The following is a 15,045-nucleotide window of genomic DNA, read 5'->3' as shown; positions in this document are numbered from 1 at the left end:
TATTTAGCAGGAGCTCTTTTTTCTCTTTTTGGCCTATGGTATTTAATCCTTCTATCATCATTATCGTCCTTTCTCTAATTTAGTGTCTTTGAACCTTTATTCAAAAATCCACTACGTATATGTAACATGTTTGTGAGATTATTACTAGACCCTCTAGGAGGTTTCATTAACCCAGTTTTCTCTTATTATACCAATACCACACTATCTTGATAGTTCAGGTAAGTCCTCCACCTTTTTTTCCAAGTTGTCTTAGCTCTTTTGGGTTCTTTAAATTTCCAAACACATTTTGGAATCTGCTAGTTCATTTCTACTGAAAAATAAAAAAGTAAAACAAAATCATGCTGGGATTTGGATTGGAATTGCATTAAACCTCTGATCCACAAGGGCAGAACTGACATCTTAACAATATTGAGCCTGCTGATCCATGAACTTAGTATATAATTTCATTTATTTAGTTATCTCAGCATCACTGCGGGCTGTTCAGTGTATAGATCTTACACATCTTTTGTCAGATTTAGTCTGAAGTATTTCATGTTTTGATGTGCTATAAATAATATTGCTTTGTTAATTTCCATTTCCAATTATTTCTTTGCCAGTGTATAAAGACATAAATATTGCTTGTGTGTTCAGCTTGTATCTTGCAAACTTTCCAAAGTCACTTATTAGTAAGTAACTTCTTATTAGTTTTAGTGGCTTTTTGTGATTTCAGGAGATTTTCCACACAGGTGATCATGTCACCTGCAGATACAGATATTTTACATCTTATTTTCTAATAAGAGTGCATTTTATATATTTCAGCTTACCTTATTGCACTGACTAGATTCCAGAACAATGCTGAAAAGCAGTGAGAAAAAAGTCATCAGGTGGGATGGTAAATACAGCCCTTGTTCTTCCATTTTGACCTGAAGCACCCAGTGTGATCATTTTCTCATTTGATTTTTGTGAGGACTTTTTGTTTCCATTTGTTTCCTTTATTTTTAAAAAATACACTATCTTTTAGGCAGTTTCACGTTCACAGAAAAATTGAGGGAAAGGTGCAGAGAGTCCTTCTATATGCCTTCTCTTCCCCCACATGCACACCCTCCCCCACTAACAACTCTCCTGCCCAGAGGGAGCATTTGTAACAACTAAAGAACCTACGTTGACATATTGTCACCCAGAGTCCACAGTTTACATGAGGGCTCCGTCTTGGTGCTGGTTCTATGGGTTTGAACAAATGTGTCATGACATGTATCCACCATGATGGCATCGTACACAGCAGTTGCACTAAAATCCTAAAAACCTCATCTCTCCCTCTTCCCAACACTTGGGAACCATGGATATTTTCACACCATAGTCGGGCCTTTTTCGAAATGTCCTTTAGTTGGAAGCTTACAGTATTTAGTCTTTTCTGATGGGACTCTTTTGTGTAGCTGTGCATGTTTAAAGTTCCTACGTGTCTTTTCATGGCTTGATAGCTCACTTCTTTTCAGTGCTAAAGAATATTCCATTGTCTGGATATATCACAAGTTAGTTATCCACTCACCTAGTGAAGAACATTTTGGTTTCTTCGTTGCCTCCAAGTTTGAGCAATTATGAATAAAGCTTCTATAAATGTCCATGTGCAGGATTTTCTGTGAACACAAGTTTTCAACTCTTTTGGATAAATACTGGAGTGCAATTGCTGGATCACATGTTAAGAGGATATCTCGTGCCCATCAATGATACAGTGGATACACAATATGTGGCACGTATATACCACGGAATACTATGCAACCATAAAAAAGAATGGGTTCCTGTCCTTTGCAGGGACATGGATGAAGCTAGAAGCCATCATTCTCAGCAAACTAAAAGAGGAACAGAAAACCAAACACCGCATGTTCTCATTCATAAGTAGGAGTTGAACAATGAGATCACATGGACACAGGGAAGGGAACGACACACACGGGGGCCTGTTGGGGGGTGGGGACAAAAGGAGGAAGAGCATTAGGACAAATACTTCATGCAAGCAGGGCTTAAACCCTAGATGATGGGTTGATAGGTGCAGCAAACCACCATGGCACATGTATACCTATGTAACAGACCTGCACATGTATCCAAGAACTTAAAAATTAAAAAAAAAAAAAGTAGAGTTGGGTAAGACAATGTGATAATTTTAAAAACACTAACCATGTCATACCCACTTCCCCACCTCCAAGTGCTTTCAACAGCATGCCATCGCTGTTATTAAGAGAATAAAGCATCTACCATCATCTCCCAGCCCCTGCCTGCCTGCCTTCATTCTTGTCTTGTGCCACTTTCTCCCGTGCTTACTTCCTTGCACGTGCCTGTTTCCTGCTGCAAGAGGCATTCTGCATGCACCCCCATCTCTGTTTAGACCGTGGTGTTCCTACACTCCAACCCCCTCAACAATCAACCTCTACTTCTCTCCAGACTGCAAGGGGATCATACCTTCCAGAATGCATCAATTTTCTACCACTTATCTCAAGATACACCAGGTTCTTTTACAGCATAAATTTAGAGAATCCCGCTTCCCTTTCTTTGGTGCGCTTTCCTCAATTCTTCATCAGAAACCCATTAGAGTGATTGTCATATTATTGTCCATTCTCCCCATCAGGCCGCAGGTTCGTGAGCAGGGGCCACGGTCATGTTGGTGAACCATGGTATTCTCAGTGACTATCCATGTGCTTACAAAGTATTTGCTGAATGAGTCAATGGGTCTGCAGTTCCAACCAAAGCTAGAAGCTTGACTTTGGAAGAATGAAAGTAGATGACATCGCCAAAGCAGACCCTATAGCATGAGAAAAGAAGGGAAGAACGGAGGCAAAGCTGAAGGATGAATATCGGCACAGGAGTAGGTGAGAGTTCCAGAAATGCTGGGTTTTCACGTGTTTTTATTTACTTCATATCTGTGTTTCCGTCCCTGTGTAGTGTGACCCTCATATCCCTCTCAATTACTACATTTCTTTACTGACAAGGACAGAGGTGGTGCATTAGACACACTACTAACCAGCATACTCTCTCGGACTTGCAAGAAAATGTAGGAAAACAATCTAGAAATGGTATCTCAGAAGAAAAAAAAGAATCAAAAATATGAGAGTAAATGTGGGAAAAAAAATCAATGTTTAAAGACAACTTCCCAACATATTTAGGAATCTCTGGGACCTAAAATTTCATCAGGACTCCCCACACTTCTTTTTACATTGCTGTGTCTGCGCGTGTGTGTGTTCAACAGAAATCTACAAAAAAAAAAAAAAAAAAAAAAAAAAAGCTACTGCTAGAACAATGCTACTACAGGGGAGAAAAATGTAATCTTTTCTTCCACCCATCTTAGCTTCATTGGCTGGGGTTCCTATAACAAAACCATATGAACCCCATAAAAAGCAAACCGAGGCTTATTAGCATGTATATTTCATATATACATGGGAGATACACAGGGAATGAGGGAATCTCAAAGACAGCTCAGAGCTTTCTTTTATATAACATCTTCAACAAGGATAATAAATGTTTATAGAAGTGCCAAGACAAAGTAAAAGGACTTTGGGTCATTGGGGGCAACAAATTGTGGGAAGGCCAATAAATGATAGATTTTTGTGTAAATTCCTCTGGTGCCGTTTCCCGAACGATAAGGGTCTGAAGTTGTCTGCAGAGATTGACCTGCGTGCTTTCTGGCAGAGAGGGGAGAAAGGGCACTTTTTTCTTTGTATAATATTATGTTGTGTGCTTTTCAGAAAATAGAGGGAAGGCCAGAGCGCTTCTTAATTGCCTTCAGCTCAAAATATTTTAGCATGGAGTGTTTTCTCTGCACTATTCCTGCTGCAGATATCTTTAAAGGCATCAGTCGCATCCTAAACACTACTTGTGGGGAAATATTGAGCAGAACTGGAATGAAATATATAATTCAGTCCCACAGAATCTGAGCCACAGGACACAGAGAACTGCCTGGGAGTCAAAGCAGACAGTGAGCAGCTGACATTCTAAGAGGCTACTTCCAGTAGGTCGGCACATAAACTCAAGTTCTTTTCACAGATTTGTCTGTTTCTTTTGTTCAAAAAAAAAAAAAAAAAATATATATATATATATATATATATATATATCCCTGTAGCTAAAATGCCTACTTCATAGTGCAAGAAAAACAACATCTGGAGCCTTTGGCAGAAGCAGCAAAGACCCAAGCAGCCTGGTGGTGTCCGGCGGGGACAGCCCACGAGATCCATCAGCATGTGGCCCTGCGAGCCGCCACCAGTAACATGTTTACATGCTAATGAATGTCAGGCTCATTTAGAACAAATTTGCATCCATCAAAGTCAAACAGCGAGCAGAGCAGCACATTTTCCTGTGTGTCAGTGGCCCCTGAGATACCAGGGAGAACTTCAATTGCCTGACCCCTTCAACTTCCAAGCATCCCAGAGAGAAAAGGCAGACCCCAGGAAAGGACTGTGCTGGAAACTATTTGTTCTTACAGATGTCCGGAGTAGTCTTGCGACTGACCCAAAGACTCCCCTCTAAGGGTGGGGGATACCTAGGGTAGGTGAAGTTGAATGTGCTGCCTTCTAAGACCTTCCTTCTAAGGGAGGGTGGGGGAGACCTAGGGTAGGTGGAGGTGAGCCGTGCGGGCAGGATCTTTCTTCTAAGGGAGGACGAAGTGTGCTTTGCTAGACTCTACCCTTGAGTCTCAGCTTGGCCGACCGAGATGGGAGCAAGTCACTTCTATCCTATGATTCTGGGTGTCCTCATCTGTCATGGAAGCTTTGGTTCGATGAGCTTAAAGTCACTCCAGTTGCAAAGCTGTGTGACTTGTAGATACATGCCAGTGTGAATGACTCACTTCACTTTAACAAGTTGCACAGATAGCCAGGCTTCTCCCTTAGATCAGTCAGGAGGCCCCAGAAGACTTTGTCACAGACAAAGAGGTGATTAAAAGGAGTCACCGACGGGATTCTTTGGAGATCGGTGGGCAGGGCCCAAAGGGAAGTGAGAATAGCACTCCCCAGATCATGGGCAAGGGATGCCTGGGGAGGGGCTGCTAACGTGGACAGGCATGACTAAGAGAGGAGGGAGGACAGCTCCTCTCCCTCCTCCACCTTCTACCTGCTGCCAGCAATGAATCCAACCAGCAGCCCTAGGCCAGGCCAGGCTCCCAGAGTCAGAGCCAGGAAGAAGCCAGGCACCTGGTGAAGCCACTAGTCCCCATCAACACCAAGGGTGCAGTAAGAATTTTGATGGAAATATTTAAAAACTCATTCAACAACTTCCTATCTCCCCAACCAGCCTCTACATATGATTCCACCTTTTCCAACTACTGAGCGGTCATCAGGGGTGTCACAGGGGTGGGGCTGCCTGCTCTGCCCAGGGCCCGGGGCCCGAGACCCTCCAACCTTTGGAGGTCTGGGGTCCCCTCTCCCCTCCCTGGCAGCAACTGTCTTCTCTGCTGTCAAATTATCACTTCTATCCTCCCACAAAACATGAGAATTTAAGACGGGATTTTGGTGGGGACACAGCTAAACCATATCAAAGGGGGGACCTGGGGCTCCCTCATGGGGCTCTGGCATGAGCTTGGGTGACACAAGTTTATAAGACCCCATCTGCTTCAGGTTTAATTACATACCCCAAGATTCCCAGGTTGTAGTCCTAACCCAGGACCTCAGAATGTGTCTGTATGTGGAGATAGGCCTTTTAAAGAGGTGATGAAGGTAACGAAGTCATTAGGACTGATGCCCTTGTAAGAAGAGATCAGGACACACACATCTATAGAGTGACAACCGCACGAGGACACAAGAGAAGATGCCATCTGAAAGTCAAGGAGAGAGGCCTTAGGAGGAGCCAGCCCTGAACTCACCTTGACCTTAGACCTCCAGACTACAGAACTGTGGGAAATACATCTCTGTTTTTTCACAAAACTGCCTGTGGCAGCCCAACCAGAGCCAAGTGCCATCTTTGGTTCTCAGAAATTCCACTTGTTTTTATGCTCCTGGATTTTAGGAGGCCCCTGGATGACCAGTATGTGGCTAAAGTTAGAGAAGGAATTACTGGTGTAAGAGAGCCCCACACATCTCTGAGCGGACACCGTACAGCCCATGAGATATTGGGTGTAATATCACCTTCTCTTCCCTAGGATATTAAGAACTATATCACAGGAGGGGCGTACAGCCGCAGCCCCTGCGTTACTGGGAGCAATAGCATCTTTTCCCCCTCTCAATATAAGGAACAATATCCCAGGGTGGGTGTACATCTCCTGTGATATTGGGCTTAATGTCATCGTCTCCCAATGCGGATATTGAGCATAGTGTCACAGGGGGGTGTATACCTTCTTTGCTATGGGGAATAATATCCTCTCCCCTCAGGATTGTAGGCTAAATATCGAAGGGATTTTACAACTCGTGTGATATGGGCAGTAATATCATCTTCTCCCCACCTAGATGTTAGGAACTCTATCACAGGCGGCCGTACACTTCTTGTGATATTGGGAGTCATATCATCCTCTCCCATCATCGATATTAAGAACAATATTACAAAGGAGGTGTACACTCCCTGCCATATTGAGAGTAATATGCTCTCCCCTTCGGAATATTAGGAACAATATCGCAAGAGGTGTGTACAACCCCTGCGATATTGGGAGTAATATCATCCTCTCCCCCTGCATATAGAAAACAATATTACAGGAGGATGTACACCCCCCTCCTGTATTGGGAGTCGTATCATCCTCTCCCACCCAGGATATAAGGAACAAGACGACCGAACGGATGGACACCCACTGCCATAGTTTCAATAATGACATCCTCTACCCCCTGGCTGTTAGGAATAACATCATAGAGGGGTGTACACTTTCTTTGATATCGGGAGTAATATCCTCTCCCCGCCGGATATCAGGAACAAGTCTATTAATTATTAATATTAATAAATATGAGAAAAATTAAGAGTAATCATCGATATTAATAATTACAATAAAGATAGTAAAATGCTAAAAATGTTAACGATTAGCATTAATAATCAATAGTAATATCACTATTAATAATATAATATCAGCAATTAATGTTACTTAAATCAATACTAAGTGATGCTGGTAATAAAATGACAATATTAACAATTAATTTTAAGCATGCATAATCATATATTTAAAATAATTATCCATAACAGTATCCTATTAATATCATTGATAATTGTTAATATCGATCATGGATGTTTAATAATTGATCATATTATTACTCCTAATACCGCAGGGGGTGTACACCTACCTGTGATGTTGTTCCTAATATCCAGGGATAGAGAGCATGGGATGTTGTTCCTAATTATCAAAGGGGGGAGAGCGTAATATTACTCCCAATATGGCAGGGTGTGTACATTCCCCCCAAGGGATTGTTCTTGCCATTCAAAACGAGAGAGGATGACATGACTCCAGATATCGAAGAAAGTGCAAACCCACGTGTGATATTCTTTCTAATATGCAGAAAGGAAGAAGAGGATAGTAATCCTCATACGGCAGGAGGGGTACACTCACTCTGATATTTTTCCAAACATGCAAGGGGGAAAGAGGATAATTGCATTCCCAATATCGCACCAAGGGTTGCACACCCCATGTGAGATGGTCCTTCATAACGTTTCTAGGCGGGAGGGATGATATTACATATATGGCAGAAAGTATACACCCCCCAGGGATACTGTTCCCATGATCCTGGAGGGAAGGGGATGATATTACTTTAAATATTACAGAAGGTGTACACGCCCCCAGTGATATTGTTTCTAATTTTTATGTGGCAGAGGAGGATATGACACCCAATAATGCAAGGAGTAGAAGCAATCCTGGGATATTCTTCTTAACATTCAGGGAGGAAGAGGATGATATTACTCCCAATACAGACGGATGTACACCCTCTGATAGTGTACACACTGAGGGTATACACCCATCTGTGAAAGAGTTCATAATTTCCAGAGGGGGAGATGATATTACTCACAATATCATAAACAGGCTGTGAGTCCACCATGGCCCCTAATAGCCAGCGGAAGGAGAAGGGGTGGCTATTAGTCCCCACCTTGTGGGGGGTGTCTCACTAGCTCCTCAACTCTGCCAAGCCTCCACCCGTCGAGTCTGGCCTGGATTCTCACACGCCTGCACAGCCTTCATCTGGTTCATAACTCAGCTCACAAAGGTCCCAGTACCGCGGCAAGGATGGCGGTGGTCACAACTGTGGCCATTTATCCTCTCTGCATCTAGCTCCTCTCCCTGAGGCAACAGCACCTCTGAAGTCACAGTCTGGCCTCCCAACTCTCCCCTCCCGGGCTTCTTGGCGTGTTGCTCTTCTTCAGCAAATACTGCTGATGAGCCAGAATCACCCAGAAATCTCTTAACCTTGATTCTGATTACTTTTGTAATTTGTAATATTTGTACTTCTGGTGTGATTCGAGGAACAACACATTTTAAAATTAGAGAAGATGTGGTTTTTATTCTCCTTTCTACTTGCAACCTTGAAAATTCAAGTAGCAGCAAGGGTTTGTTGAAAGTAACTTCCACCAAATAGAACCTATTACAAAGGTACTACAGAGTGTCAAATAACCACATAGATGTAAAATAGAGATGCAGACACAGATATAGAATCCAATGGTTAAACCAAATTGAGAAATGCTTGCCAGTTTGATAGGACTTCTAAAACTTGACAAAAATGTTGGCTAAGGGATACAAGATGTTATGAGATGAGTGAGATGCTTGGCCTAGAACCACAGGCTCTCTTCTCTTTACAGCAGAAAATCCATAAGGAAGTCAAATCTGAAAGAATCAGGTACCATTGAATGGCATAATCAGTCATCCTTCCCATCCGGGGGCCAGCTGCGGTGACTGGTGGGCCAGTCATTCACCAACATCCATCATCCATCCTCTGGGGCATGGCTACACTTCACTCCCAGGCTCCCTGTCATTATGCAGATTAGGTAAATCATGGCCACTCTTCACCTTAAGCCTCCCCCCGCCACCGTGGCAATCACCCAGTCCCAACCACAGCAAGGACAGCCGTGTTCTTGGGAACGTAGGGCAGGGGTCTGAAAGGAACTTGGATCCCTGAATACCTCATGGAGCAGTCACCAGCCTGGAACATCCTCCCTCATGAGTTTGCAAGAGAGAAAAACTCCTTGGTTCCTCAAGCTACAATACTGCAGAGTCTCAGATCACAGCATCCTTACCTACCCTCGTCAGGAATCGTTCATGCTCATCAAGACATGAGAACAAAACTGCAGTGGCACAGTCACACTCACCCAGAACGCAGACCACCTGCTACTCACATTCATCGTATTAACACCAAAAAGCCGCCGTGGTGGATATCCTGGATGTGGACACTCGGCGGCTTTTTGCTGGAGATGCGCTTTGTGCATTTATCACACGACCATCTTGGCGTCAGGAGGGGCTGCGCAGATGGCAGCTGTACACATCACAGGGAGTCTCACTCACTGGACTCTCAGCCAGCTCCCACTATCAGTGCCCGCAGAGTCCTCTCCTCCGGGAGCACGTGCTTGGACGCCACAGTGACCTGTGGATCCACACAACAGCACTGTGTGCCCCAGAAGCTTAGAAAGTACCACTGCATCAATGCCTCCACAGGTCAGGCCAGGAGCAGAAGCCAACCTCAAACAGTTACGGTCCTCCGTGGGGCTGGTGTCCAGGCAGGAAGGTGGCTCAGTGGCTCTCCTCTCACTGTGGAACTTCCTAGGTCCCCACATGGACAGAACCGAAATAACACACAACAAACAACAGGAACGAGAACACGACCAGCAGCTTCTGAGATGAGCAAGCTAGGCTGATCATGAGACACCTGATAGGGACGGTGCCAGAGCCCCTCCCAGTGCCCTGTGAGGACAGCGCTGCCAGCATCTCCCTAAAACCAGCCCAAGTCGAGTTAGACTCGAGGCTTCCTAGGAGTGGGCAGATCCATTCAATCTCACAGTCTGAACCTTCTAGGCCGTGTGTTATGGCCCTCATCTCACATATGGGAACGCGGACACTGCACCATAGACCCGGCCCCAAGCCCTGGTTTCTTCTTCGACACCACGCACCAGTACAGTGAGCACTTAGGATCTGGGCATTCACAGAAAATACTGCTTAACTAAAACTTCTGATTTAGAACATGTTTAATTCCTACTCACAGAGCTGAAAGTGTTCTGTCCTAGGAGGCGGCAGTTGTAATTAAGCATGAGAGAAGAAGGGACCAGAGTGGTGCCAAGTATTAAATATGCCTCTAAATCTATTTACCAGGTTGCCATGCTATTGTCACCTGCTTCGTTTTCTGTCCTTAAAAGACTTAACAGTTACTTTTCAAAATAGACAACCTGTTTTACTGATGCTTAGCTATAAAGTAGCGAGCTACGTATCCAAAAGGGAGATATGGGAAAACAGAAAATGTCCACAAGCGATCGGGTGGGAGGGCAGCTGCAGCAGCACCTGGCTCTGTTGCGTTGTGAGCCAGCCACATGGGCTGGACAGCTGACTTAGCCACTGAAATTATATCATCTAAGATTTTGTTGCAGTTACTTTGATAAATTCTCCTTCCTGCTATGAAGAGTAAGGTTTGGGTTTTTGTTTTTTTTTTTTTTTTTTTTTTTTTTTTTTTTTGAGTCGGAGTCTCCTGCGTCACCCAGGCCGGAGTGCAGTATTACAATCACGGCTCATTGCAGCCTTGACCTTCTGGCTCAAGCAATCCTCCCACCTCAGCCTTCCAAGCAGCTGGTACCCACAGGCGAGTTTGATTTCTTTGCTAACGAATTCCTAATTCACCTCGCAGCGGGCCTGTCAGCGCCATATGCTTAGACGTCCACCTTGCCGACCGGCCTTGTGGTCTCTAAGGTGGATGCACTCTGGTTGCCCGGGCTCTGCACGCGATGTTGAGTCTCCAAGTCTGCCGTTGTATAAGGGACTGACAGCCCAGAGTGTCTCGACGTGCCACCGTGAGCTGGGCTTTATTCCACAGGGCGACTCTGCTTCCCGTGACGAGATGTAGCATGTGAGCACAGATCAAAGGGTATCAGCAACTAACCCATTCCCCAGGTACCAAGCAGAGGACCAAGAGTTTAGTTCCTTACTTATTTGCTGCGGGCTTGATTCAAAAGAGCTTTCTGGGATCCTAGGGACAAACATCTCTAACTGGTAAGAATTCTGGCTTTAGTAATGGAAGAACCACCTAAGGCCCATTTTGTAACTGCTGTTCTAATCAGAACTTGAGGCCAAAGCGAAAAATAAAAGGGGTGCCAAGATCGTGACACCCCAGTTTGCACAAGGCCAACCAGACTGCTTGAGGGGATGAAAGGAGTAGGATTTTTAAACTGCTGAGTTTTGAAAACATGGCTGTAGGCTGGGCACACTGGCTCACGTCTATAAGCCCAGCACTTTGGGAAGCCGAGGTGGGACGATTGCTTGAGACTAGGAGTTCAAGACAGACTTGAGTAACACAGCAATAACCTATCTCTTTAAAAAGAAAAAAAAAAAGGTTATTAAAATAGTAACAAAAAGGTTAATACAATAAATTACTATATCAACATGGCACCCCCCTGCTGTCAGACGAGGTACAATCTCTATGTCTACGATGAGGTCCGGAGAGAAATGTAACCAGCATCATAGGGAAGGTCGACCCCAAAGCCCCACAGCACTACTCATGTACAGTTTGTTAACCAGCATGAAGTCTCCTCCACAATCAGAAGCCTGCTTTAGAGGAAAGCTGCCCACGGGACCTGGGTGGACTCCAGACGCCGGCCGAACAGAGAGCCCCAACCTGGGGCCCTGCCGGCAGCCTCGACTGGACAGAATGGCCTCATGAGTGTCTTTCCCACCACAAGCTGCAGACCCTGAGCCAGTCCTGGCTCTGACTGAGGCTGCGCATAAGCGTCTGCGCCCAACAGCTCACCTTTGTACATGACACGCCCAGTCCACCTCATTTCAAATGTTACGCTCGCCCCAAGGCGAACATGGATGTTACAGGTTAACTCACTGCATGTGTGCTAGACTTGCCCTGTAAGTGTTCAGACATTGCACGAACCGGATGAGCAAACCCCACTTTCCCTGTAAACTTTCAGACATTCCATGAGCCCAATGAACACACACAGCCAACAAACCCCGGAATGTGTAGTGCCGCGGCCTCCTCCCCTCCTGAGGGGCACGTGCTTACAGCTCCCCCGAGACCACATTTCCCAAAGCACAGAGTGTTACTCTGAAAATAAAACCTCCTTTTCCCTTCCTTTGTACATCTCGTGGTCATGTTAACAACTATTGCTACAAATGCAGAGAAACGGGGTATCATCCGTGCTGGTCACTGAATTCCTAGCACCAAAGTTTCAGGGCCCCCCAGTCTGAAGGAAGTTTCTGTCACCCTAAAGCCAACTCTGGAGACGAAGGTCGAGCTGGGGAAAGGCTGTGTCACCCGCAAATCCACACCACGGGGCCCTCTGCAGTTGTGTGTAAGGAACTCTTGGCCTGTCCTGGGGTTTGGGGACATCAGGATGCAAGCAGATACCGTACGCTCTGCCACGGGACCGTGAAGTCTGCGGAACCTCAGAGGAACACGGAGACAAATGGCTGCACGAGTCCCACAGGCCGAGCCTCGATGGGCGCCTGTGTCAAGAACACAGACACGCCGGGAGGGACAGCCGATGCAGGCAACGCCTGCAACCCCAGCACGCGGCAGCGTCCGAGTGTGGGGGTCTCTGGCCAGGCTCCACCGCAACTGCCATATTCTGTGGCAAAATTTAAAAAATAGGTTGTAACTAGTTATAACTCTAACTTGCTTTACACATAAACAGAACACAGGGTACCAACAGGCTCCAAAATACTTCACCTAGAACCAAGTCTAGAATGCAGATGGCTGTCGCTCCGAGTCTGACGAGTCCCCTTGTAGTGTCATAAATCCTAGATCTAGGTGACTAAGTGCTCTTCCTAAACCAGATGGCACCCTGAGGCTCTGAGGGCACCCTCTGTCCCAAGGCCAGTCCATCAGCCCCGGCAGAAGCTTCTAGAGTAAGAGCCTGTGGATTTGTATTGGACGGATGTAAACCAGGCAAAGTCACAGGGGCTCATCCTGGAAGCCCATCCGTTTACCCACTCAGGCCCTGGAGAGCCCTGCCCCCAGCTCCACATCCGCAGTCACGCTGAACCATAAGAACTGGCTTCTAGGTCCTCAAGCCACTCCCTCTCACCCCTGGACAGAAACTTCTCAAACTGTGAAGCCCAGAGTAGCCTTAACAGGTGGTCCCAGCAGAACTGGCCTCTGCATGAATTGATTTTTTGTGTGTGGGGTGGTGGTTCTTGTTCTGTCACTCAGGCACAGTGCACCATAAACACAGTGGTGCTATCATGGTTCACTGCAGCCTCAACCTGCCAGGCTTGGGTGATCCTCTAGCCTCAGCTTCCCAAGTAGCTGGGACCACAGGTGCACATCACCACTCCTATTCAATTTTTTGTAGAGTCAGGATCTTGCTATGTTGCCCAGGCTGGTCTCGAATTCCTGGGCTCAAAAGTGAACTGCTCACCTCAGCCTCCCAAGGTGCTGGGATGACAGGTGTGAGCCACTATGCCCAGGCTAGAATTGGTTTTTCTTAAACCTGAGTTTGACACATGAACCCCACTCACATAGATATCAGCAACTCTCACAGCTCGAGGGTTTTTCTGAAACCCGATTCTGTCCGTTCCAGGTCAGTATCTAAGAAAGGGTCAGAACTGACCCTCCCTCAGTGAAGCCTAAGGGCAAATGCAGCAGCATCTGGTAATGAGGCGCGCGCCTTCGTGCCCATTCTGTAGTGTTTCCTGTTAGCTACTTTACCTTAAGCTAAAAACGGTTCCCCTTTACCCGGGACACGGTGACAGAGACAGCAAAACACATGAGATTCAGTGTGATCCCACGCCCATCACTGCTGACCTCAAATTCTTTATTTTTTCGTTTTGCTTCTAGAGTTTGTACTCTCTCCCGGGGTTCCAGGCCTGTGGATTCAACCAACCATAGATCAAGAACGTTTTTAATGTGTTTGTACTAAACATTCAGATTTTATTATTCATTAAACAACTACTCGCATGGCATGTCCATGGTATAGCTGTTACGAGCAACCCTGACATGACTGTCTGCAGGAGGACGTGCTTATGCCATATGCAAATACCATGCCATTTTATAGCAGGGATCTGAGTGCCCACAGACCCTGGATTCCATAGGCAGTCCTGCTGCCCACCCCCATGGGCACTGTGGAATGGCTATAATAGAAAATATGGAGGTTTAAACAGTTATGTACTAAATCTAATCTTTTGTTAAGAAATTACTGTGTATCACTTGTATTATTTGGAAGTCCTTCCTGGCCCAGAGACTTGACATGTTCTTATCTTTTTGTCCACTGATCTAGTCATTCCAGTAAGTTTATTGAACACAAATCAATTTTACAATTAAATTCTTACAGGAATCACGCTCAATCTGTAAGCTGCTTTGGTTTTTAAAGTGAAATAACCAATAGTTTTGCAAACCAGCTATATCATAGAATAACAGGATAAAGCAGCCCCATGACATGCAAAAACATGGGGTTTCAAAGCTAACCAGTATAAAACACGTTACAAACCTCCAAATATGAAAACGTTTTACACCACAACAGATATTCCAGAAGAAAACAAGATGTTCAAAAAAGGCCTTTGCAGAAAAGCACTTTCCCCTTCATTTTTCACATGATTTCCAGAAGCTTGTGTTTGGCGATGACCATGAACCAGAAGTAGCATCCGCTGCAACTACTGCCACCATAACACAGAATATTAAGGCAAAAAAAAAAAAAAAAAAAAAAGACACAGCATATTTCCTATTGATGAGAACAGGTAAAGTGTTATAAAATGGGTGTGTTCTAAAGTCAACAATGTTCAAATTCTAGGTCTCCTGCAGACACTAGACGGTAACCTCCAAAGCTTATGTACTTGGTAACGTTCAAGGAGACCAAGTTCAGAGCTGTCACAATGCAGCAGTATCCTCACGGGATTATCTCAGGCGGGTTTGAGGGCAAGTGCCCCCGTCACAGCGGCAAAGCTGCCCAGCCCAGCACTTTCTGAGATCACAGACCTCCGCCCTCCCATGT

At 45.4% G+C, this 15,045-nt stretch overlaps 1 protein-coding gene and 1 long non-coding RNA gene across 11 annotated transcripts in view; one reads left to right on the top strand and one right to left on the bottom strand.

Annotated features, from left to right (window-relative positions):
• The window catches only part of LOC139361168 (disco-interacting protein 2 homolog C-like), a 194,068-nt gene extending 179,977 nt beyond the window's left edge, over positions 1-14,091 (top strand). For 2 of the 4 annotated variants that reach the window (XR_011618721.1, XM_071089646.1), the window contains one exon: positions 2,597-2,693. Coding sequence is in view for 1 of the 4 variants with exons in the window: in XM_071089646.1 (XP_070945747.1) it covers positions 2,597-2,655 (59 nt within the window). In the remaining 3 variants the exon portion in view is untranslated. Of the gene's footprint in view, positions 1-798; positions 883-2,596; positions 2,694-13,895 lie in introns of those variants that run through there. The other 2 variants (XR_011618723.1, XR_011618724.1) reach the window with 2 other exon arrangements.
• The window catches only part of LOC139361169 (uncharacterized), a 131,742-nt gene that overhangs the window by 6,586 nt on the left and 110,111 nt on the right, over positions 1-15,045 (bottom strand). For 5 of the 7 annotated variants that reach the window (XR_011618735.1, XR_011618734.1, XR_011618732.1 and 2 more), the window contains one exon: positions 804-2,770. This is a non-coding gene — a long non-coding RNA (uncharacterized lncRNA). The remainder of the gene's footprint in view (positions 1-803; positions 2,771-15,045) is intronic. The other 2 variants (XR_011618733.1, XR_011618738.1) reach the window with 2 other exon arrangements.

This window comes from Macaca nemestrina (genome assembly GCF_043159975.1).
Source record: "Macaca nemestrina isolate mMacNem1 chromosome 14 unlocalized genomic scaffold, mMacNem.hap1 SUPER_14_unloc_1, whole genome shotgun sequence".
Classification (NCBI taxonomy): Eukaryota; Metazoa; Chordata; class Mammalia; order Primates; family Cercopithecidae; genus Macaca; species Macaca nemestrina.
Note: the sequence above shows the minus strand (reverse complement) of the source record. Positions and strands in the feature narration are given on the sequence as shown.